This window comes from Castor canadensis, chromosome X, assembly GCF_047511655.1.
Source record: "Castor canadensis chromosome X, mCasCan1.hap1v2, whole genome shotgun sequence".
In the NCBI taxonomy this organism is placed as follows: Eukaryota; Metazoa; Chordata; class Mammalia; order Rodentia; family Castoridae; genus Castor; species Castor canadensis.
In genome coordinates this window covers 126751707-126776855 of record NC_133405.1, presented here as the reverse complement: position 1 = coordinate 126776855, position 25149 = coordinate 126751707, and the positions used below count along the sequence as shown (strand labels likewise).

Below are 25149 nucleotides of genomic sequence, written 5' to 3'. Positions count from 1 at the left end.
TGTGATTTCAACTCTGTACTTTTATTAAGACTGAATCATGTGTCAGAGGCTTTTTTGGTTTTTGTTTGTTTTTTGTTTTGACACAGGGTGCCAGGATTACAGGCATTCACCACTACATCTATCCCTTCATAATTGTTTTTATGTTCATAGCACTTAGTATGGCCAGGCACAATGCCAAATGTTTTATTATTATATTTATTTTAAACAGAAACCCAATGAAGTGAGTACTATTATTATCCCCATTTTATAAACAAGGAAACATGTATAAGAACTTTATGTTAACTTGCCTGGGATTACCCATATGGAAGTGGCACAATTAGGATTTGAAGCTGAATTTGTTCACTGCAAAGCCCCATACCCTGAAATGCCATTAAACGATGCAGCTACTGCATCACACTGATGGTCACATTCAGATACTGTTTTCCCTTTAGTAATCAGGTTTACTCAAATAACTCCAAAGTCCAAATCTTCTAATACAATTTCTAGGTGCAGAAATGAAGATAACTTAATCAAGTGAAGGAAAAGGAAAAGAATGTCTATTTTGATGGGTAAGTATACTTACTGGAGCAGGTAATGAGAACTCACAATGTATAACATATTCAAAGCTTACAACAGTTTATGTACCACCTTCCATCCTGTCTCCTAGCAGGGGGTAACCAATTTATTTGAGAATGGAACATTTCATTGAAACAAGCCAGTAGAGATCCAGGGATGCTGCTTAAGTGGTTAAAAGCCCAGGATCTGGACTCAGATGGCCAGAATGGACTCCTTGCCTCATCACTGAAATCACATGTAACTTGAGGCAACATACTTAGCTGCCCTGTGCCTCAGTTTCCTTCCCTTTAAATGGAGACGATCATAGTACTTACCTCCAAGTATTGATGGGAGAATCTAATGAAATGCTGCAAAGTATTTGATAGAGCCTCAATAAGTAATTAGCTATTAAAACATTTTGCTGTTATTTGTGCCCTAGTTGGCAGCTCTAAGAAGTTGGGAAGAAATTTCACTGGATAGGGAATGCCAGTTACATAGAACTCAGTGGGTGGCTGCTAAGCACTTTAAAGACATGTACCCTATTTGGTTTTCATATTAGTCCTGTAAGATGGTTGTGGTCAAGAAAGGCCCAGTTTGGGGCTATTCTTGGGATCACAGGGGAAGCAGCTGTTTGTCAATAGGCAACTTATACCTCAAGTGGACAAAGAGGTGGGCTTTTCTCAGTGTTCATTCAAAGGCTCACATTCGGAGGTGTAGCCTTCTTGGCTCTGAGAACAGGTTCAGAGCAGTATCTTTATTTTGAAATACCTTTGCTTTGTCCAAGAAACTTCCCATACTGAGTACCAGAATCAGCTCCAATTTTTTCTTACAATTGGCAACATTTACATTTTTAGTCATAATGTTTCACCTACTTATTGAAATATCTGCAAAATGTGTATTTTTACCAAAGTGAAAAAGAAATCACCAGGCTAGGGATGTAGCTCAGTGGTAGAGTACTCGCTTACTATGTGAGAGGCTCTGGGTTCCATCCCCAGCACCACAAAAAAATCTTCAAGTGTAGACCACACTCTAACGTTTCTAAAAATAAAAGTACACATGTTAAAATAAGGTCAGAGTGAATTTTTGCTGCATTATATAATTTTTAATTGAAAGTTTCCCCCCACAAAAGAAATGATATTGCAATTGTAGTTCTTGTGTTAAATAGCAGGATTCTTTCTGTTAGGCTTCAGAATTCCCTCAATAATAGCTTTATTTTTAAAATTCTGTCATGAATTTAATGAAGTAAATATATATGTGCTATAGTAAGCAAATTACCTTCAGATAAATGTTTTATGAGTCTCAGTTACCTTACTATTTATTAAATTCTGACTATTGAGCAGTTTCTGATGTGAAATTGCTGGCTGGCTTCTAGATATCAAAATCTATATGGAAATTCATGGGACACAGAATAGCCAAAAACAACATTGAAGAATACAGTTGGAAGACTCACACGTCCCAATTTCCTAACTTAGTACAAGGCTACAATAATGAAGGTAAAGAATTATGAGGTCTGAAGTACACCCTCACATTTATGGTGAATTGATTTTGGCAAGAGTACCAATACTGTTCAGCCATTCAGTATGGAAAACATACTCTTTTTTTTTTTTTTTTTGGCGGTACTGGGGTTGGAGCTGAGAGACTCAGGACCTCTTGCTTGCTAGGCAGGTGCTCTACCACTTGAACCATGCCTCAAGCCCCAGAATAATCTGTTTGGCAGATGGTGCTCTAGCAACTGGATATCCACATGCAAAGAATATAGTTAGGCCCTTCCTTTCACACACAAAAATTAGCTCAAGGTGGATCAAAGATATAAATATAAAAGGTATGATTATAAAACTTCTAAAAGAAATCATAGAAGTAACTATTCATGTCCTTGGATTTGGTGATGGTTTCTCAGATAATAACACCAATAAAACAAGCGGCAGAAAAAAATAAATAGGGCTCCATTAAAATTTTAAAAATTGAGTGCTTCAAAGGACTCCATCAAAAAATGGATGGGAGAAATAGTTACAAGTCATATATCTGATAAATTAGTTGTATCTAGAACAATTAAAACTCAAGTTATAAGCTGATTTTCAAATGGTCACATGGAAACACATGAAAGTGTAGTCAGTATAATTGGTATTAGGGAAATGCACATCAAATCCACAATGGAATGCTATTTTACACATATGGTGGCTGTCATGAAAAACAGACAATAAGTGTTGCTAAGGATGTGGAGAAATTAGAACCCTCATACATTGCTGGTGGAAACAGAGAATGGCACAGCCACTTGGCAAAGTAGTTCCTCAAGAGGTTCAACACAGAGTCACCATGTGACCCAGCAATTCCACTCCTAAGTGTATACCCAAGATAAATGAAAACATGTCCACACAAAAACTTACATGCAATGTTCATAGCATTATTCATAATAGCCCAAAGTGGAAACAACCCAAACGTTCTTCAAGGGATGAATGGATAAGTAACAATAGTATATCCATACAAGGGAATGATACATGGCAATAACAAGGAATGAAGTACTACTACAACAGGATGAACGTTAAAGCACTACACTAAGTGAAAGAAGCCAGTTACAAACTACCATATATTGGATGATTATTTATCTGAGAAAGTGCCCAGAACAGGGAAATCTACATAGAAACAGAAAATAGGTTAGTAGTTGTCTAGAGCTGGGTAGAAGTTGGCTGATGGGTGCGAGTTTTCTCTTTGAGATGAAAATTATCTAAAGTTGCTTGTGATAGTAGTTTTACAACTCTGAATATACTAAGTCATTGAATTGTACACTTTAAATGGGTGAGGATTGCATGATATATGAACTTCACCCCAATAAAGTAGTAACGACAAAAATTACTAATGTGAACAAGTACTTGAAGAACATTTAACCATGCCTCACACTATTTTGTTCATTTTTCCCCTGATCTATACACGTAGGCTGTTGCTATTTTCATTGACAATCCATGTTGTGACAGAACTTAATTCAGTCTTCCAAATAAGAGTCTTTCTTCAGGTATTCAGTCCAAAATGGATTTGACCATGTGTCCTAAGCTAGGAAAGGCAAGCCTCCACCTATCCACTGAACCCCAAAATATCAAGGGGATTTGGAGCTTTTGTAGGAGGTTGCCCATTCACAGGGTAGATGAATGGAATTTCCAGGATCATGTGAGTGAAAATGTAAGTGACTCAGAGAAAAGAGTTGCTAGCAGAGGGTACAACTGTGTCTGGGGCCAGGACAGTCTCTAGATTCCCCAGTCTCTGGAAAGTCTTCATCCTCTGATCCTACTCCTCTCAGCTCCTACTTTCTATACACTGCTCCCTCAGCCCTATGTTAACAGCCTGTCCAGGAAAGGGTCTGGAACTCTGGCACTTCTGCGCTACAGAAGACAAATGAGACTGCTTCCTGTGGAATGAGCTCTTCCACCAATAGAAGGGCAGGCCAGGCCCATTCCTACCCAATGAGTTTGCAAGTATCAGGAGCAGGCATGTTTGGGTGGGCAAGGTGGAAGCCTGCAGGTGAGAAGCCATATGGTCCTTTTTATAACCTGAGTCTTGACTGCTTCCTACAAACCATGTAGTCAGCTAATGAGCTTCCTCTTGAGTCTCCAGTGATAGGTCCTGGGCAAGCTGTTTTCAAACTATGTTCAGTTTGTTGAAAAATGGTAGCTCTAGATAAGGAAGTTCTGATGTGTTATAGTCACTTGGGTTCCCTGTATGGAAGGAGGCCTTGCTACTTACCCATGTAGTCTGCCCATACATTCATCTCATAGTGACCACAGACTTGGATAGTTTGTCTGAATGGGTTGCAGAATGGAGCTGTGTGTGTTAGACCCTCTCTAATCCCTGGGTTCATGTGGCTAAGATACCAAGATCCCCTTCAAGGCAGAAACTCTTCTGAGCAGGGAGGCTCTCCTACCTCGGACATTTGGCTGTTTGTCCTATATAGACTCTCAGGAGAGCAGGATGGTTGTGGGACATGCTGTAGGCTCCCATCTACCACATTCACACCTGTGACCTAGTCACCCCCAAAACCTTCAACCACCTGCACACTTTTCCTCAGTCCTCTTTGGCCAGGCTTTAATGAAAACGTTTAAGTGTAAACCTTTTGACCTTCGGCATTGAAGCAAGGCTTTCTGAAACTTTGTGTTCCTGTTTTGAATGTGGCAAAGCAAAAAAGAATTTTTAAATTATCAGGAATGCTTTGTTTTCCCCTGGGACTGACCTTTCACAGTGTGACTGAGGCAAAATTGGAGGAGGGAGAGGGAGAGAGCAGCAAATTACCCTGCTACTTAGGCTTTTGTAAGAAAATTAGTTTGGGGGATATTTTCTTTGTTCTTACTTTCTTTGATCTTATTTTCTCTGGCCCTGAGTGTGTGGGGTGGGGGAGCTCATTTTTCTTTTCCTTTCATTGAAGCTAGAAACTACATCTTTCTTTTTTATAAAAGATGAAATAGTCTCCAGCTATGCATTTTAAAGTGCTTGTAAGATACAGCCCTGTTCATCACAGTGGCATGTCAGGGGTCCCCCTACATTTCCTCACCCCACTGGCAGGGCCACAATGAGGCAGGCATCAGACACACTTGCTGACACACTCCAGCAGTTCCATCCGTATGGCAATGCGGATGTGCCAGCCCAGAGGGATCAGTCGGATGAAGCGGGAAATGATGGGGGGGCGCAGCAGGTTCTGGACTGTGGAGCTCCGGTCTGAGTTTCCATAGAAGACCTAAGGGGAGGGGAGAAATCTTGTTACCATCACACCAAGGGAAGAAAAAGGCAGAAGGACTCCTGTCTGAAGCTAGTCCCAAATTTTAACTATGGAAAACCTTAGAAAGTAGTTAAAACACAGAATTTGCAGGTATCTCTTAATATCTGACCTTGAATGATTGCCAGCAACTACATGCTAAGGCCACCTCTAAAAATACGGGAACATTGGTGGAAAGAGTTCACATTCCATTTGTGAGGTGTGGCTCAAAGCTCTAATTTCAAACCTCCATCCACCCCACACACACAAAAAAACCTAAAAATAGACCTACCTCATGATCCCCACCATATCACTCACCTTTTTTTTTCGTGCTAGGGTTGGAACCGAAGGCCCAATAGTTACATGTGACCAGTGGCCCCCATATTAGACAGTGCTGATATGAATGTTTCCATTACCACAGAAATTCCTATTGAGTAGTGATGGCAGAAAATGCCTCTTGACTGTTATGGCCATATTTTGTTTTTACCTTTACATTTTCACAAGAAGATTTGAAAAGGTCCATAGCAAGCTGGATGCAGAGGTTCACACCTATAATCCTAGCTCCTTGGGAGATTGAGATCAGGAGGATCATGATTTGAAGCCAGCCCAGGCAAAAAGTCCACAAGACCCCATTTCAACCAATAAAAAGTTGAGTGGGGTGGCATCCACCTGTCATCCAAGCTATATGGGAAGTATAAATAGGAGGATCGTGGTCCAGGCTTGCCAAGGCAAAAAATAAGATCTTATCTCAAAATAAACAAAGCAAAAATGGCTGGGGGTATGACTAAAGTGGTAGAGTGTGTGCTTAGCAAGTGTAAGGACCTGAGTTCAAACTCAATCCTTCCAATTAAGTGTGGGTCTCCTTTGATACAAGTGACAAGTACCTTGTAGACTTGGCAAACTATTTTTAAAACCACACAAAAATTAGAGGGAAAATTCTGGAAAGGGTAGGGCAGTGCCAGAATAGAAAGAAAATGGGTTTACTTAATGTTTTCTAGGAATTAACATGAAGTGCAGTGGATGTTTGACAGTATTTCCAGAGAAACCATTCTTTGCATTCTTTCCAAAGTAATAGTGTTCTCCCTTACAAAATGGGAACATTTCACTTTCTTCTGTGATTTTCTCCTGAAATCATCTGACAGTTACATTTGGACATATCTACCCACAAAACAGGAAGGTCCTTGTCTGCTGTGATCTTGCATTTCCTCTCAGTAGCAAGGCCCCAAGCTTCCCTCTCTCTAAGCTTTTTGTCCTTGAGTGTGTTCAAATCAAGAGGCAGGTGATGAGGAGTCAGTGGATCAGGATCCACCACATTGCACAAGTGGAATGGGGTGCCTCTTTCAGGGAACTGTCAGGCCCTTCAGAAGAAGAGAGCTTGAAATGGAATGCTCATGTCTTTTGCAGAAGCCAACTCATAAGACCAAAAATGAAATCTGACACCCACGTATCAAGATGGGTTTTCCTATTAAGTCCATATTTCTCAAAACCTCAAACCATGACTTGTCTTACTGTGCAGGTTGTCATCAGGGACTACAAAGTACTTCTACTTAACCTGATTAAATGTCAAAAATAGCCTGGAGAAATCCTTACTGTAAGGCAAACATTTTCAAACAGCCAGGAGTTTTCATTTTTATTCGTTGCAAATATATATAGTTAGAATCTAATGTGTTTAGTCTATGATGAAGATGACTTTGGTTTCAGTCCTCAAATATTAATAGGACACATTTCCAAAGGCTTAAGAGTCTGTGTGCACTGGTGGCATCCTTTTAATAACCATTTACATAACTAAGTGGCTAACTTGCTAGGTTGTCATAAGGTTTCCAGCAATCCATCTCAGTCAATAGTAAAGAGAGGCCATATCCATATAAATAGATGGTCCTCAGTAACACAGAAGCCAGACCAGGAAGCAAAGTGTGTTCAATGATCCAGTGAATCTGGAATATTCCAAATGGCCAGTCTTGACTCTTCAAGCAACTAGACACAGCAGATATGAGATCTCATACAGATACTTGTTTTGCACAAAAAAACCAGCATTCATTTAAATTGCTGGGCACCAAAGCTACAACCAGGAAAGCAAGCAGATCATATTATAGGGAAGAAGTGCAGGTGACCAAACATGCTGTGGGGTCAGTGCTCTGACAGACAACGAGGACAGGAGCACAGGGATGACGGGAATCCTGGAGAGGGTGTGCTGAAGGTGGTTTGGGGTAAGCCCTATTTACCCGGTTGTTTCCAGTCTGGTCCTTGTAATAAATCCAGTTCAGGTGCTCATCAGTCCTGTACTGCACACTGTACTTGGTCATCCACTCGTCGATGTCACAGCGTCCCTGGGTAAGGATTCCCGAAATCACCTTGATCTCCTTCAGATCTATCTGTAACCACTGGCTACTGTCCTGGAACCTGGAGAGCCAGGCACACCTGCCAGAAACACACCAAATCACCAACAGCTTGTCCCCTATGAATGCCTGCGAAAAGCCAGCAGACACTGGCCTTTGAGAGCCTGTCAACACTGGACAGTATTGTCCCAAAACGCAGAACCTTCTCACTTGCTGTAGCCCACACATCTACCCCTCCCTCGCCTGACATATCAGGTCTTTATCTTGGAAACCTTCCCTGGTATTGCAAACAGATTAGGTCTTTCTTCCTTCCGAACGTCCCCCACAGCACTCATCCCACTCACTAAATAACCAGTTGTGTGATGTGGTTACAGCTTCCACCTCTGAACTGTGTGCATCCTGAAGCCAAGGATCTCATTCATTCTGTCTGTAGATAAACTGCAATCCTTGGCATGAATAAATGCATTCCAGTGTTGTTCATTTATTAGAGAGCCTAGTTTTAAAAGCATATTAACCCTCCCCCCCCAAAAAAAAGCCAAACTGTCTCATGAAACTCACCTGGACAACCTGCCCTACTTACCCAAAGCCTTGACTGTTGAGCCGAGCCTTGTTTGCCGTCCATGAGGAATACCAGCCCACATACTGCTCTGGGCTAGAGCAGGTGATCTGGTCTGGTGTGACCTCCCCTGACTCAAAACCCAGCGGCTTGTGATATGGGCATTCTGAGAAGGAAAAACAATGTACATTCAAACACTCAACTTTCTAGCAGGTGCAGTAACATGCACCTGGAGTGCCAGCTACTGGGAGGCTGAGGCAGGACTTTAGGACCAGCCTGGGGAACATATCAAACCCTCATCTCAAACAACAAACAAGTGAACAAACAACTCCACATGTCAGTACTCAAACAGGAGATGACAAGTAGCAAGCAAACCATGTCATTTGCACTTTGTAGCGATATGGAGACTGTCTTACTTGCCAGCATGATTCACAATGGGTAGAGCTAGTCATGTGGGGAACAGAGTGAAAGCTAAGGTAAAGTGATTGCCATAGAGACACACAACATTCATAAAAGTGGAGAGAAGTGGTTCTATGGCAATCTCGTGTGGGGGCACAGATTTGAGAAATCCTTCACCTCCACCAACTTAGAGAAATAAAAACCAAGAGGGGCACTGCGAAATAGCACATTTAAATGCCAGGCATCTTTAGTTCCCTCATTAGCACAGGTTGAGCCATGCTGCAATGACATCAGGGTTGCTAATTGTTCTTGGACAGCAGATGATGCCAATTAGAGGCTGAACACAATAGTGAGCAGCAAGAAGGCAATTATGCATTGAGACTGACTTCCCACTTGTAAATTGCAGTTTTGTCACTGTCCAATGCCAAAAAGATGGGTGAAATGTGCCTGTGGCTGCTGAACAGGAACAGCTGAAAGGAACTGCTTTTTCAAAGTGGGAATGGTCAACGTGGTTCTTATCTGCTAATTGCTGCTTCCTTTTGTTTGTATGTTCTCACATTAAAAACAGTGTTGGCTTACCTGACCAGAGACTGCCAGTGCCCACTCATCTTCTATTCTCCCCTTCTTTTTGACTAAAAAGCCCCAATTTTATTGGGGGTAGCAATGTGACCAGCTAAAATGACAATCTTTCCCAGCCTTCCTTGCTGATAGAAGTGATAAAGTAATGCAATTTCTGACTAGTGAGATGTAAGAGGTTGTCTGGAAGGGTTTTCTAGGCAGGTTTTGCTTGCCTCCTTCTTGTTGCCTAGACAGAAGGAAGATACGATAGCTGGTGCAACCTAAACTATCCTGCACTATGAGGGTAAGGCTAAGAGACCTGCGGAGCCCTCAGCTCTGATAACCTTGGGCAACTCCCTATCTCTGCATAGTCCCTTTACTGTGTGAGTTAAAACAAAATGAGTTCATCTCTTACTTGTAACCAAACCCAGTTCCTAACTGAATTGGTACAGAAAACAAAGGATAAGCTTATAGAAATACATGTGCCTAGTTTCCAGATAGTCAATGATAAACTCCCAAACAAGACGAATCAAATTATTTTCTCCAGGTATCAATCTGAGTTCAAACTGAAAAGGTATATTTATTGGCGGCATCACCTGTTAACAGTAACATGGAGTGGTGAAGTATTCTAGAGGACAATTTTTCAAGTCAGTAAAATGGGCTGGGGATGTAGTTCATCAGTAGAGCACATGCCTAGCAAGCCCAAGGCCCTGGGTTCTATCCCCAGCATTGCTAAAATAAATAAATAACAATCATTAAAACTGAATGGAGCATGTAAAACTTTGACCACCATGCTGAGGCTCTAGAACACCTGTAAAGATGGCCATACCTTGCCCTAGAAACTTCAGACAGACAGACAAGGACAGCTTCCTGCCTCAGGTGAGGAGGGCTCAGCTTTCTTTTTTGCCCTAATGCACTAAAGTATCAACAGCTCAGTGGGGCTGGGTGTGAGGGGAAAGCATTTGTAGTTTATCAAGGACCCATGACTCTGGGAGTCTATTACAATCATGTCAATTCCTGGGGGAGAGAAGAGAAGTGCTTTTATGAGCTATTCAATTATGCCTGGTGTGGCCAAATCATCCAGGGAGCTTGTTAAGAATACAGTGTTTAGGAATCCACCCCCAGAGTTGCACATTTTTAACAAGCACACTTTCAAAGCGCACTTTGAAAACTTTGGCCTGCCAGGGCAGGCATTTTTGTGGGCTGGTGAATTCAGAGGGCCGTGGCTCATGGGCTCCTCAGCTCTCCAACTCCCCTCTAGCCTCCAAGACAAGCCCAAGCCACGAGAAGGAGGGACAAGGCCCCTGCTTCAGAAAGCAGTTTCACTGGGGCCCTTGGCCATCACTTAATCTTAGAGCCACTGTGACATGGTGGGTAGGGTCAGACTCCTTTCATCCAGCTCAAGCCAGGCCCCATCACCAGGTAGCCCTTGTAATCTCTGGCCCATTCATGCCACCCAAAAGGAAGACAAATGACCTTCGAAAGCCCTATGTTTAGATTTCTCACAGGCCACAATGAGAGAGCACCAAAACTGGATTTATTTTAACTTGAAAAATAGAAAATGTGGCATCCTCATACTCTGTGTGCCATGAAATAAACTGCATTCCAGTTGTATGATTGTGACATTTCCTGATTCTCCTTTCCCTCTCTCTTCCTCCACCTTCCTGGATAAGCTCCCTTCAGGTGTTCTGCAGGAGCCTAGAGACTGCTTTCTGGTCTGTTCTCTATTCTGTTGCTCACTTTCTATCCTCCGTGCCAAGTGGAATGCTTGCTCTTGCTAGGAACTCAACAGACACTGATTGGATGGATGAATGAAGGCATAAAAAGACACAGCTATCCATCTTGGGTGACTACTGGGCACAAAGAAAATGGCAGAAGCAGCAAGAAGAGAACTCAGAAAGAAGTAGAAATGGACTGCATCCCTGAGAACTCACTGTGGCCTAATCAAAAAGCAACTGTAAATTGAGTGTAAGCTAGATAGCAGCATAAAGAAGGTTGCCAAAGGCATTAAAGAGATCCTTGTCAGACCCACAAAGAATATTACATTTCCCATGTTTCTGTCCAATGGAACTTTGTCATTGTAGCTATTAAATTGTTTGTATTTTCATTAAACCCTTGAGGAAAATCCACATCTTTTGTGGCTCAGGTGGCTCTTGATTATTAGGTAGATAGTTTTTGTAATGTTTTGCTAATCCAGGCTATGACTACTTAATATATTAGCCTGTTTTATTCAGTCCATACTTTCTGGGTTTGTAGACTTAAGGGCCAAACATGCTTAAGAAAAATATTAAGTGCTCAGTGGTAGAGCACTTAGTGTGTGTGATGCTGTGGGTTTGAGCCCAGCACCACACACATATGTGCACACACACACATACGCAAACACACACAAACTAACTTAAGAGCATAGGAAAGTTTGGGGTAATTCTTGACAATAGATTCCAGAGACCTGTGACTATTACTATGCATATACATTACACTTGAATAATATGACAATATAGAATAATAAATGACATAGAATAATATGTATAGAAGATGGACTGTACTCTTAAAATGTAATATAGAATGTAAAATATGGAATAAAAATAAAGCATTAGTAAATGATTGGATTTCTTATACTTTTAAGTGCTTACCCTATACCAGATGGTCTAGTATCAGAGGGAAAGGGTAATCTTGGTTTAACCATGGGAAGGCAGTATTAGTATTTTTAATAGTTTTAGCCAAAGCTTAGGAGGACATGATGAACCTCAAATTCTGCTCTGTGTGTGGGGCCTCTGGACATTAACAACCAAGTGTGGTCCTGTGGGCTCCCCAGCCAGCTCTGGGTGACTGTTCCCTCCCCCATCCTTCCATGGTTTCTAGGGTCTTCTGTCTTAAGGCAGGCTCTGGTGGCATCTCTCAACCCAAGGATTCAGAGGAGATAAGCAGCATACTTGATGTTTGAATGAGAACCTGAGGCACTGACTGGTCAAATGAGTTCTGGAAGCTTGTGTTAGTCCTGTAGCCCTGAATCAGTTTGTTGATGGAAGAACTAATTAACACAATGAATCAACCACTTGACAGTGAGGCTGTCTTTTTCACTCCCTGAAAATATCTGTGTTGTTAGAAAGAATCAAACAAAAACAGTGGAGAGAGGAGAACACTTAAGCTAAAATATTTTCTTATTTTAGAACTTCAAGTTCATGGCAACTGTATACGGGAGAGAGCTTGTGGGGCCAGATGTCTTCACATCTCTTAAGTACTAGGCCCTTCTTGGCTTCACAGTTGATTGGGTCAATGAAGCCAATCCCCATCAATAATCTGTCCAATTTCTTCTTAGATGTTCCTTGAGTGGCATTCCAATAGGCCTCATGTCTCTAATGAAAAGAATATCTGTTTCCACTAAATGATAAATCTCTCCAAGGTAGAGCCAAGGTCTTCATTTCTGTCTTGCTGTCAGTACCTGGCACATAACAGGCATGATGAAAACAACTGAACAGATTTATAAACACATTATTAAAGAGGATACTTCGAGATTGACTGAATAGGCCACACCAACATTTTAATAGCTACATGAGCCGGGGTCATAGAGCACAGTGGATGATGACCCATAGGAAAAGCCCACTGAATTAAATAGCCTTCTGCTGTCCCCACCACCAATCTCACTGTTCCCTGGGGAGAAGACTGAGTTCAGTAAGGTCTTCATACCCCTTTAGTAAATATGAAAATGGAGGCAGTAGAAGCCATTGTGTTATAGCCCCTCTACTCTGCAATTTGCCATTTTTATGCAAATTTGATGAAATCATGAGGAGAGGCTCACATACAGACACCAAACATGCCTCTTCTGGTGCTACTATTAGGCAATTATGTAAAGTGAATGTGGGCAACTTCTTAACCAGGAGAGGGGTGGCAAGGCCTGTTTCATGCCAAATAGGCCTGGGCCCTGGGAAGGATCAAGACTTGCAAACATTTGGTGGTACAGCCCAAGCCTCTGCAAGACCTCTCTTTCATGTGACCTCCTAGCAGGCACACACACAAGAAAACCAAATTGACTTTTAGTAAAGGTAACAGTTTGCCGCAAGGTCAGCACAAGATGCTGTGATGCCTCATGTTAATCTTCTTAATTCCCTAGGGGGAATTAAGTAGTAGTTTGCTGACCCCTGCTTTAAGGACCCTTAAAGCAGGGGTCAGCAAACTACAGCCCTTGGGCCAAATCGGGTTCATCACCTTTTTTGGTTATTGTTAGTTTTTAATTTTTATTAATTTTTAGTGCACTGGGATTGAAATCAGGGCCTCATGCTTGCACTCTACCACTTCAGACATACCTCCAGCCCTTTATTTATTTATTTAGAGACAGGGTCACATTGTGTAGCCCAGGAGCCTTCAAACTCAAGGTCCTCCATCCCCTGCCTCCTGAGTGCTGGGATTACAAGGAATGTGCCACCATGCCTGGCTTCACTTCCTCTTTTATAATTAAGTTTTATTGTAATGTAGCCATGATTGTATGTTTGCATATTGTCTACATCTGTTTCCAAACTACAATGGCAGAATTGAAAAGTTGGGACAGAAACCATTCCGTCCATTAAGACACAAATATTTACTGTTTGGTCTTTTACAGACAAAAGTACTGGCCCCGTCTTAGAGGAAGGCATTCTTGTTAGTTAGCATTAGCTATGGAATAAATTCTCCTGGAAATTTGGGGGACTTCACAAAACCAAGGTATGTTTTTTCATACAAATGACTTCTCTGCTCTGGGTGGGCAGGGGCTTCTGCTACATTTAATCACCAGGGACCAGGCTGAAGGAGAAGCTTCATGGCAGAAAAAGGGTAAGCCCAGGGTTGAGGGCCAGCCTTTCAGTGCCTTACCTGGGAAGTGGCCTGCCACTGCTCATGTTGAAGAATTATAAGGCTGTTGGGTGGACAATGAGTATCCAGGCCCAGTGCTATCATTTCCATTGGGCAGAAAAAATAACCAAGTGGCAATGAACTTCATAAATTCATTGACAGTCAGGTCCTACCTGACCATCTCAGCCAGGCCAGGTAGAGATCCGGGGAGCAGTTTTTGAACAATGGCATCAGTGTAGTGTGCTGGAGCAGTGGCCAGTGTGAGATTCGAAGATCAGAAGCCAATCAGAGAGAAGCCAGAGCAGAGTGTTCAAGGGATTAATTTAGCTGGGTTGGAAGGGGGATTTATAGGATATTCCTGAGGATGGCTCTGATTTGGTGACCCAAGGAGAGGGGACACTCACCTGGAATGCAACCTAAGGAGGTGGCACCTGCAGACCACAGAGTGTTGGCTCCTCCTTGGCAATCACACTTGCATGCTTTGTGGTACCACGGGTCCTCACCCTCATCCTGTGGGCAGCCAGAGAGGCAGGAGGTCAGAAAAGGCACAAAGGCAACTGGTCAGCAACACGGGGAAGCTTGTTTTCAAAGATTCTGCTCACTCCTTAGATACCCTGTATGGCCACTTGGCTCTCTGATATCAGACTTGTTAATCTAGCCTGAATAATACAGTGTCACTCATCTTGAGTTCTAAATAAGCAAATGGCTGCAACCATAGCAACCAGTAAATATTCTCCCAGCTCCCCACCATGTACATGAGGGCAACATTCACCCTCTTGGGGACTGTGGAGCCTCAATGCCAGGTTGGACTGTTCACATACCCTGGAAGTTTCTGTCTAAGGACCCAAAATTTTAAAACACTGGATTCAAAATTGGACCATCTGGTTTAAGACCTGGTTTGATTCTGTTCTCATTAAAACACCAATCTAGCTGCTGGGTGTGGTGGCATATACCTAGGATATATAGAGAGACCCTGCTCAAAAAAACCGAAATTAATTAACTAAAACCCTACCAAACTTGGAACTTACCCAGAAAAACATGCTAGTGCCACCACCAGAAAAGAATACCTTAAAAATACATTTGGCAAATAAAATTCCTGGGCTGGGGTGTAACTCATTGGTGGATCCCATATTTAGGATGCAACAAGGTCCTGGGTTCCATCATCAGTACAAGAAAAAAAAAAGCAATAGTCCTATACATTAGTTTTGGCTAAGAAAACTTCAAAGCAGTATCCATATAAATTCCAGGCTTCTTCCTGTAACATACCTCTGTAGACGATAATCCCAAAGTGGCTAAGCAGAAAGAACAAGAGAGGAAAAATGAAATTTAGCAAAGAAAGAAAGTTTGGCAAAATTGTTTATTACTTGGAAAAGTGAAATGAAATTAGTTAACAAACCCTCCTTTTGGAAGAAGTCAAGCTATGCATATCTGCCAGGAAATACATCCACAGATGCTGAGAAACTAGGGATAACAGTAAAATGAAACACAGCAGGATAATAATTATCACTGTTCATTATAGAATTTTGGAAAATACATGAATGTAGCAAAGCAAAGGGTGCACCTTTATTTCTCACCAGCTAAGGCAACACTATTAACATTTTAATCTCACTGTCCAGGTACTTTTGTTTTGTTTAGTGATGCTGGTATTGAACCTAGAGCCTCACACATATTAAACACTGAGATGCACCCTCAGCCTCAGGTCTTCATTTCTGAAGGTTCCCATGTCATGTAAAACTTAGTAAATAAATGTGTATGCTTTTCTCTTAGAAGGTAGGATGTATCATTTTAATAAGAGTCCACCATAGTTCCTATGTTCCTATGTTTCTTTGTCCCCTTCCCAAATTCATAGATTGAAATCTATTCACCAATGTAATTGTATTAGGAGGTAGAGCTTTGGGAGGTGATTTTGTAATCTTTAGGAGCTGATTAGGCTCTCCCTTCATGAATGGAATTAGTGTTCTTAGAAGAGTCCCCAGAGAGCTAGATTGCCCCTTCCACCATGGGAGGACACAGCTAGAAAGCACTATCTATGAATCAGAAAGCAGGCCCTCGCCAGACAATCTGCTGGTACTTTCTTCATGGACATCACAGCTTTCAAAACTGTGAGATAGACATTTCTGTTGTTACAAGCCACCTAGTTTGTGGTATTTTGTTACAGTTAACCATATGGACTAATACAGTATCATGGTGCCAAGCTCTGTGCTGGCAAACAAATTACTAATGGCTTCTTATTTTCAAATCAATGGACTCTTTCCGACACTACTCTTCCATCTTCACACTGCAATTTTGGGTGCTCTCAGTCCCTGCCATCTTCCTTTAGCCTCTATCACTCTGAATAAACCTTTGTCTCCTTTGAGAATTCATCTTCGTCCATTCACCCCTAGATGCAGCTAAGTTCAGACTCTTGCATTTAATGGCTAACTGGATATCTACCTGTAGATGTCTCTTACTACCTAAAACTGGATCCAACCAAGTGTTCACAAGGCCATGGAGCAACCTGAATTCTCATATGTTGCTGTTGGAGATGTAAGGTGATCTAACCTCTGTGGAAAACTATTTGGCAATTAGTATACTAAGGCTGAACATTCTGTGCCCTATAACCCGGCAATTCCATTCCTGATTAGTTACCCACTAGAAATGTATACTCAGAAGAATTTTTCTTCTTGCAATGCTGGGGATGGAACTCAGGGCCTGGTACATGCTAGGCAAGTGCTCTACCACTGAGCTATGTGCCTAGTCCTTTTACATGTTTTTTCCCCAAAACAAAAACATGTACTAAATTATTCTTGGCAGCAGTATTTGTCATATGGCTGGAAGCACAGTTTGCCCATCCAGGGTATAATGGATACATTGTGGTGTAGTCACACAATGGAACACTACACCACAGTGAAAACAAGACAATCTGTGGCTACTTGCCACAATATGGATGCATCTTACAACACTTAGTGAAAAGTCAGATGCCGAAGCTGATACACCAGATGAATTCAATAAAAATGTAAAAAAACAGGCAAAAGTAATCCATGCTATTAGACATTAGGCTACTGGTTACACTTGGGGCACACAGAAGGAGGGAGGAAACTCACTGGAGGCCTGGTCTGGTGTGTTACTTGACCTGGGTGTGAACTGGTTCATAGGTGTGCCCAATGGTGGAAATTCACTGAGCTGTACACTTATCTTCTGTATGGAAGTTATACTTCAATATGAAGATTTTTAAAAATGAAACTCATACATCTCCTTCCTCAGACAGTTCTCCTTTCTCTATTTCTTATCCTGCTTACCAGCTCTACCCTCCATCTACCACTCCATCCAGAGGCCTGAGGCTCACCTTAGGTTCACCCTAGCCTCCTTACTTTTCTAACCCCCTATATCCAAGGGCTTCCTCTCCTCTCCATCCCAAGGCTGCTATCTGCTGCTAAAAGCATCCATTCTTTCTCACCTGGGTTCCCTATCTGTTAAGGACAGTGGCTCTCTCTCATCCATCCTCCATCTGCCAATTCAACAAAATGAAACTCTCCTGTTCAAAACTCTTTGGTGAGTCCCCACTGCCAGGGTTTGAGTTCCACCTCAGACATTTATTACTATCTTTCTATTTCCTCATCCCTAAAATGAGTATAATTACACATCCTACAAGGGGTCATCATGATCCATCGTTATCTACCTCTCCAAATTTTTCTTTTGCACTTTGTACTTCTTGCCATGCCTTACAGGTGCCCAGATGACTCATGCCTCCATACTTTTTGTCCATAGAATTTCTTTGCCTCAGAACCCACTGACTTCTCTGCCTGCTCTTTCCATCATTATGAGGAGGATTTTCCTGTCTCCTAATGCACCCTTTGCTCAGGCCTTTTTGCCCCTTCTTTTCCTGTCCACAGCTTTATCTTAGCACCTGTACAATTACAGAAATTGATTTAAAAAAAAGTTGCTCCTGGTGCACACCTGTAATTTTAGCATTCAGGATGCTGAGGAGGATTTTTGAGTTTGAGGCCAGCCTGGGCTACATAGTGAGACCCTGTCTGCAAAAAAAAAGTTTGATACAAAAAGACAGCTGATAATGACTTGCTCCAAAGCATTCATCCATTCGGCTAATATTCATTGGCTGTCTGCTATATTCCAGGCCCACCTTTAAGTCCTGGGGATGCAGCACTAAACAAAACAGGAAAAATACCTGCTCTCTTAGAACACCTGCCTCATAGTTTCTGTGTGTTTGGGGGACAATGAATTAATGAGCAAATAAAATATACAAAATTATAATGATGATGACTGCTTTGGAAAAAAATATAACAAGGAAGTATGGGAACAGGGACTGGTAATTTTTGGCTTAGAGAAGCCCTTGCTAAGAAGGTAATGCTGGAACAAAGTTGTGAAGGAGGTGACATGCCTATGGACAAAGCATTTTAGGCAGAGGGAATAGAAAGTGATAAGCCCTTAAGGTGGGTATGTGCTTGGCCTGTTCTGGAAAGACCAAGGAGACCCTGGGGCTGGAAGCAGAGAATAGAGTGTTAGGAGATGAGGAGGTTGGGGGACGGTTGAAAAGGACAGTCCTTGTGAGCCACATCAGGAAGGACTTGGCATTTAGCTGGGGTGAGATATTGGAGGGATTTGAGAAGGAGGACTAAAGGTCCAAGGGCTCTCTCTGGGGTCATGTTGGAGACTAGATCAGTTGGGGCAAGTACAGTTGTCAGGGGACTGCTGTCCTCCAGGCTAGAACCAGGGTGGTGGCAGTAGAGGTGATGAGAAGTGATGGCTTCTGACTGTACATATTTGGAACATCATGCCAACTGAATTTGCTGTCATATTATATGTGGGATGTGAAAGGAGAAGTTTTGAGGCCAGAACAGCTGGCATAATGAAGCCATTCACTGAGGGAGAAGTTTCCAGGGAGGACAGGCATTTGGGGAGGATGAGTAGAAGATGGTCCATTTGGGACACAGTAAGTTTGAGAAGCTTAGGGGACACCCAAGTGTTGAGTGGCAGCTGGATAGAAGCTTCTGGAGCTCTGGAGGAAGCCTAGGAACACAGAGTGGTATTCTGTGTTCTTCAGAGTTAATGTTTACACAACTGCAGGACTTCAGTCCTGTAGCTGGTCATGAAGAAACACAAAGTGAATAAGCAATTAACACCTTGCTGACTTGGGGGTTGTTAATCAGGAGGCACTCCACCCCCTTTCAAGAGAAGCTAGAATGGGTAGGAGATAGTTTTCTAGAATACCTGTAGTTGGGCAAGTATCAATTGTGCCAAGACTGTTTTAGGGGGGACTAAAGGTGAGGGGTGTTGGTCACTTACAGTGTGGCTTTAATTACCAAATAAGTTTGGCTCAAAAGCCATGACTGTCTCTGAAGAGGGTCTATTCAGCTTCAACTGAGCAAACCCAGAGTTCATATGAGGCACAGCAATATGGAGCCCACAGGGACTTGACACGTCCATTGATGGGCAGAGTGGACTCGGCCACTTTCTACCAGTGGAGAGAAAGAGGCCCAAAAGGAAGGCCTGGCCTCAGAGCTAATTCCTGTGCTCCATCAGATTTGGGGCTGATATCTTACAGGTTTTTTTTTTCCCTTCCCTATGAGGTTCGCTCCCTATGAAGCATTTGTCTGCAGGCAGCCTGGGGTTCTTAGGTGCCAGATCCTTATGAAAATGAGCAGAAAGAGAAAGAACAACAAGCATTTTACAGGAAATGCTGTCACCAAGGGAGCAGCAACGTGGCTGCTGCAGTCTCCCAAAATGATTTGATCACCAAACAAAAAAAAACAAAAACAAAAAAACTGGAGAACAAAAGCAAAAGCATTTCTGACTATATTATCACACCAGAAAATAACATTGTTGAAATGACACAAAAAAAGGAAGCTTTTAAAAGGAAAATAGTAAAATATTTCAATTTTTTATCCATATTCTTATTGTTTTCATGATTCATCCACATGTTATAAGATGTCTGCCACTTTTACATCTTAGATTTGTGCAATACGGGCTCATCTGTCCTAAGGGCTATTCTACTGGGCAAACCCTTGTTACCACAACAAGAAAATTCAAGACATCCCTATCTCTCCAAATGTACCTTGCAAACCCAAATGGAAAAGTATGCATTAGAGATACATAGGAAAGACTATTTTAGTCTCTTTGATTGGATATCACTAAATACAGAGCATTCCTTTCTGTGGAAACTGATGAGGCCCAGGAGAAAGGAGTAAATCTACAAATGATAAAAACTGTAACCAGCCTCTAATCTATTTGAGAAACATGAATAAGACACAGGAGAAACCCAGCAAGCTGCAAAAATGTCCCTCTTGGGAAGAAGAAAGAAGATTGCTTCTGGTGTGAAAGTTTCAGGCAACAGGAATATTCATGGGTAAATCTGTTACCACTCATGCTTCAACACAGATGAACTTCAAAGACAAATGCTAAACAAAAGACAAAAGACCACATGTTCTATAATTCCATCTAAATGTAAAGTCCAGAAGAGGCAAATGTATAGAGACAGAAAGTAGATTTCTGGATGCCAGGAGCTCAAGGGAGGATGGGGGAGAATAAGGAGTGAGTGCTTAATGTTTGGGGTGATGAAAGTTCTAAAATTAGAATGTGTTTACCATAAATCTGTAAAGATATTTTAAACTGTTGAATTATACATTAAAATGGATGAATTTAATGGCACATAAGTTACATCTCAGTGAAGCTGCCTTTTACAAAAATCTGCAATCCCCAACTGTTGGCACACTTGCAAAGGGGATACATCGAACATGCCCCCCCAACCTCTCAAGATGGGGCTGGGTGGTCTTTGTTGTTTTTATGTGATAACTATGACCAAGTAATGGACTAATAAGTTTTAATAGGATGGATGTTTTAAAATCCATTATTGGCATAGAATCTAAAATGTGCAATGGAAGATAAATAGAAGCCCAACTCAGTTGTAGGCATAGGCAGTGCCTTGCTATGATGATGTGTGTCTTCTCAAATGAACCTTCATCCAGTGCAGAAGCAAAACCAATCCTTTTGTCTTAGTTCATAGTAATAAGGAGCCACTGCCTCCAAAGAACAGAAACAGTGGAGAGTACATTAGATAAAGGAACTTTGTGTTTAGATTCTTAGTTGTGCAATGGAATGCATCTTTCCATGTGTGTTGGCTTTATAAATTGATCAAGTGCAGCCATGCACAAAGACTGGTAAGCTATAGAACAGGAAAGAGGGCTACACTGTCCTCCCCACAGGTGTCTTTGGTTACTGATAGCCACTGAGTGGGCAGGTCTAGTTTAAAACTGCACTGGGAAACTTAGAGGACTTCCTCCCATTTGGGGGCCATGAAGCAGGGTTATTGGATGCAAAGATCTGCCCTGAGTGTCAAGTTCTTCTCAAATGTTTGCCCCATTGCAGATACTGAGGCATGGGTTCTTGAGCAGATGGACAAATGAATAAATGAATCTCAATGCCATCCATGAAAAAGAAATCTAAGGTATAATATAAGCCTATTTGAAATTGTCACATTGACTCCCTCCTGTACAATGAATATATCCAAACAAAAAAAATAAATAAAAATTAAATTAAATTAAAAGAAGAGAAATCTAAGGGCAAACCTGGTGGATGTCTGAGAAACAGAGATATTGGAATCTAAGCTTTTTTCTTTTCTTTTTTGATGGTACTAGGGTTTGAACTCAGGGCCTCATGCTTGCTAGGCAGGCAAGCTACCACTTGAGCCACCCTGCTAGCCCTTTTTTGTGTTGGGTATTTTCAAGATAGGGTCTCATGAACTATTTGCCCTAGCTGGCTTTGAACTGAGAGCCTCCTCATCTCTGCCTCCTGAATAGCTAGGATTATAGGCATGAACTGGATCTAACCTCTGAAAGACTGCTTAGATATTCTTGCTGAGGAAAGGGTGAGCAAAGGAAAAACAACAAAACTTCCAAAGCATGAAGCATTAAGAGTTGCCGGGAAAAGGAGTGGTAGTTCAGGTATAGAGTGTTTGCCTACCGTGTGGAAAACTCTGGGTTCCATCCTCAGCACCACAGGGTGGGATGGTGAGGAAAGTTACTGGCACAAATTGATGACTTAATTGCAAGGAAAAAGCCCAACAGACAATTAGTTGAAATTATCCCTACTTAGAAATATATCTTGTGGTTTGAAAAATGACCTTGGGATTATATTTTCACAAGTGTTCCCAAACGCTATGTGATTAAATAACAGAAATCTCGAGACTGGGGAGTAATGAAAGAGGGAACTCTGTCAATTAAATACAGTTGGAGAGCAGAGAGAAGGGTGTGAACCAGGAATTCTGACTCTATTTGTGTATTTCATCTTGTCTGCTTATCGGTTCATTTGCAGAGCAGAGAGACCTCCTCCTACCTGCCCTGTTTTATTTCCTCTAACACTTACAAATACACAGTGACCACAAAGAAGACATCCAACCATCAGTTTTCCTCCCTCCCTCCCTCCCTTTCTCTCTCCTTTCATTATTATTATTTTTTTGTATTTTGTGACAGGGTCTCACTGTGTAGCCCAGACTGGCCTAGAACTCATGATCCTCTTGCTTTAGCCTCCCAAGTACTGGGATTACAGGCATGAAGCCAACATGACAAAGGCTAGAGGGTTTTCATTGTTGTTGTTTCACTTTATTTTATTTTTTGCAGTGCTGGGCATGGAACCCAGGGCCTCCCACATACCAGGCAAGCCCTATACCACCGAGCTAAATCCCTTGTCCCAGTTAACTCTAATGTTTCATGATGCTTTGGTAATTTTATTGAGATAAAAGTACCGTTACCACTGAGATATATCCCCAGCTCTTCAACCAATTTATGTCCGAATGAACCTGAGCACGTACTTGAAAATTGAGAGAGGTATGGAAGAGTATTATTTCTACTCTATGGAAGAGTGAGAATTTAAAAGTTGATTTGGTTGACATTTTAGAGATTTGGCATTAAGACTTTGGAGTGTATTGAGTCTGTAGGTTTCCTGCCTCCAAGGTGGATTGCGTTTTTTATTAGACTCCAGTGGTACTCAGCGTGTTATGCTAATCCATGTTTAAACTAGGGTGACCTTTTGTCCTGATCTGCCTGGGACAGTCCTGGCTTAAACTTGTTGTCCCAGCAGAATTATTAATAGTAGCATCCTCCATCCTCAAAAGTATCCAGGTATAGAAGATTAAATTCTACAGTCACTCCTAACTTTGACTCCTAAAAGTTTTCAAGACTACATCATGCCTTCTCATTAACTGTTACCATTTACAGCTATTGTATATATTTTCTGAGGCCATCCTTCTTTCTGTGGTTTGTTAAGCATCCTTTGAATTTTAGAAGGCTCCTCACAGAATCAGAAAGCCCTTGCCTGGTGAGACAATGACCATCATATCCACACAAAGTAACTAATTAATGTGTTCATTAATAACACATGTTAATGACTTTTTACTTTCAGGTTGTCTATCAATGATATTAATTAAATTGTATTGGTGTGTCATTCAGGTTGTCTATTTATCAATAATATTAAATTATATTAGTAACTACGCAGTGAATGCAATGGCTGATTAGCACATACCTTCATAGCCAAAGAGAAGTAATAACAAGAAGCCTTCTATCTTGCGTGGCATTTTCCCCTTGTCCTTGGCTGCAGCTCTACCTTACTGAAGTGGGGAACTGGCCCAGCAGCAGGGGATTAACTTGAGCATTGGCCTCACTAAGCATCTTATTCCATTTAGTTCTTAGGTTTAGGCTGAGCCCCGTCAAGTAACCCATATAGTTACTGGCCTCAACGAGGAAGTCTCAAAGACACTAATGTCTACTGAGGTTGGTTCAGCAAGGAAGATACTGGTTTCATTCTCTCTTTAAATGTAAGGGAGCAGTGAGGGACACTGAATGTAGATCTGAAGACACCAATCTTAATCCTTTCTCTGCCATCATCTTCCAGGAGGTGACCTTGAACAATCTCCTGCCAAATAAACACTGACATTCTCGATTTGTATGGACATGCCATCGACTCCCTCTCACCATGTAACTTGACATCATGTTCACAGCATACCTGTTCATTCAGGAATATACTAAATACGGGGCGGGGGGGAGTAAAACACAAAGATGGGAAATGCTGTGCTACTTATGATAATAAAAAATTGGGAGATCAAAATGTCCAAGGTCAGGGGGATGGCTAAATAAATTGGGAAAGGCAATGGCAGCCTCAGAAGGCTAGGAGCACAGATTCCCAAGCAGGACTGGGTGCAAATCCCAGGGCTCCCACTAGCTGTGGTGTGACTGCAGGGCAATTTTTCTCATCTGTAAATTGATGATAATGATGCCTACTTCACAGAGTCATTTTGAGGCCTAAAGGGGATGGAAGACAAATAGAAAATTCTTAGAAGAGCTGAAGGCCTACCTTAGTGGTAGAGCCTTGATTAGCATGTGCAAAGCTCTAGGTTTGATTCCCAGCATCACAAAACAAAACAAATAATAAACACCTGGCACACTTGGCTACTATTTTACATAGCCATTAAGAATAAAGTTGATGGGAAGAAAAAGGGAGTGGTTGATTGATGGGTATAGAGTTTCAGTTTCTCAAAATGAAATGTCCTGGAGATCTGTTCACAACAATGTGAATATACTTCAAGTTACTGGTCTGTACACTTAATGGTTCAGATGGTTTAAAATATTTTGGCTGAGCACCTTGAAAATCATGTGGAACACTCGAGTTAGAAAAAATTCAAATTTATACACCGTGAAAGCATAACTATGTGGAAAAACGCAGAGAAGAATATTGGCTTCCCTTTTCCCTTTCAGTTCCCACCCCTGGCCACGCCCTCTGCATCCCAGGACCCCAACATCTTTCCTTCATTCTTCTTGTCAAAGATGAAACAGCCAGCATTAAAAAAAGCTAACAACCTCCCCAAACAAAAGTGTACTGAATTAGTGAAGAGGAGCAGACAGGAAACAGAGAAAGGTTTGATCACTCCATCAGCATGTGTTGGACGTGCTTAAACCTGACCTTTTCTCTTCAGTGTGTTTGAATTCTTCATTACACAGATGAATGCGCATTCCGCTAACTGCATTGCCGTATTGAAAAGAAATGGGCTGTGTTTTTTCCGCTGTGTGTTTTACAGTCAAATGCAATAGTCAACGTTTAATCATATTCATAACCCTAACTGTAGTAGTGGTCAACCTTCAATGTTTCAACCGCAGTGAAAGCGCTCCAGTGTTGACCCATTCAGTTGGAGGTTTGGCGGGCCGGCCTACCCTGGCTCCAGGTGC

General features: G+C 41.8%; 1 protein-coding gene across 1 annotated transcript; it reads right to left on the bottom strand.

Annotated features, from left to right (window-relative positions):
* Positions 1-1625: 1625 nt before the first annotated feature.
* Rs1 (retinoschisin 1) lies at positions 1626-24936 on the bottom strand. The gene is made up of 6 exons (XM_074062294.1): positions 24887-24936; positions 15206-15231; positions 14344-14496; positions 8186-8327; positions 7492-7687; positions 1626-5251 (listed from the first exon to the last, which is right to left on the bottom strand). The coding sequence occupies exons 1-6, from the start codon at positions 24934-24936 to the stop codon at positions 5099-5101; spliced, it is 720 nt and encodes a 239-aa protein (XP_073918395.1). The 3' UTR covers positions 1626-5098.
* Positions 24937-25149: the final 213 nt, after the last annotated feature.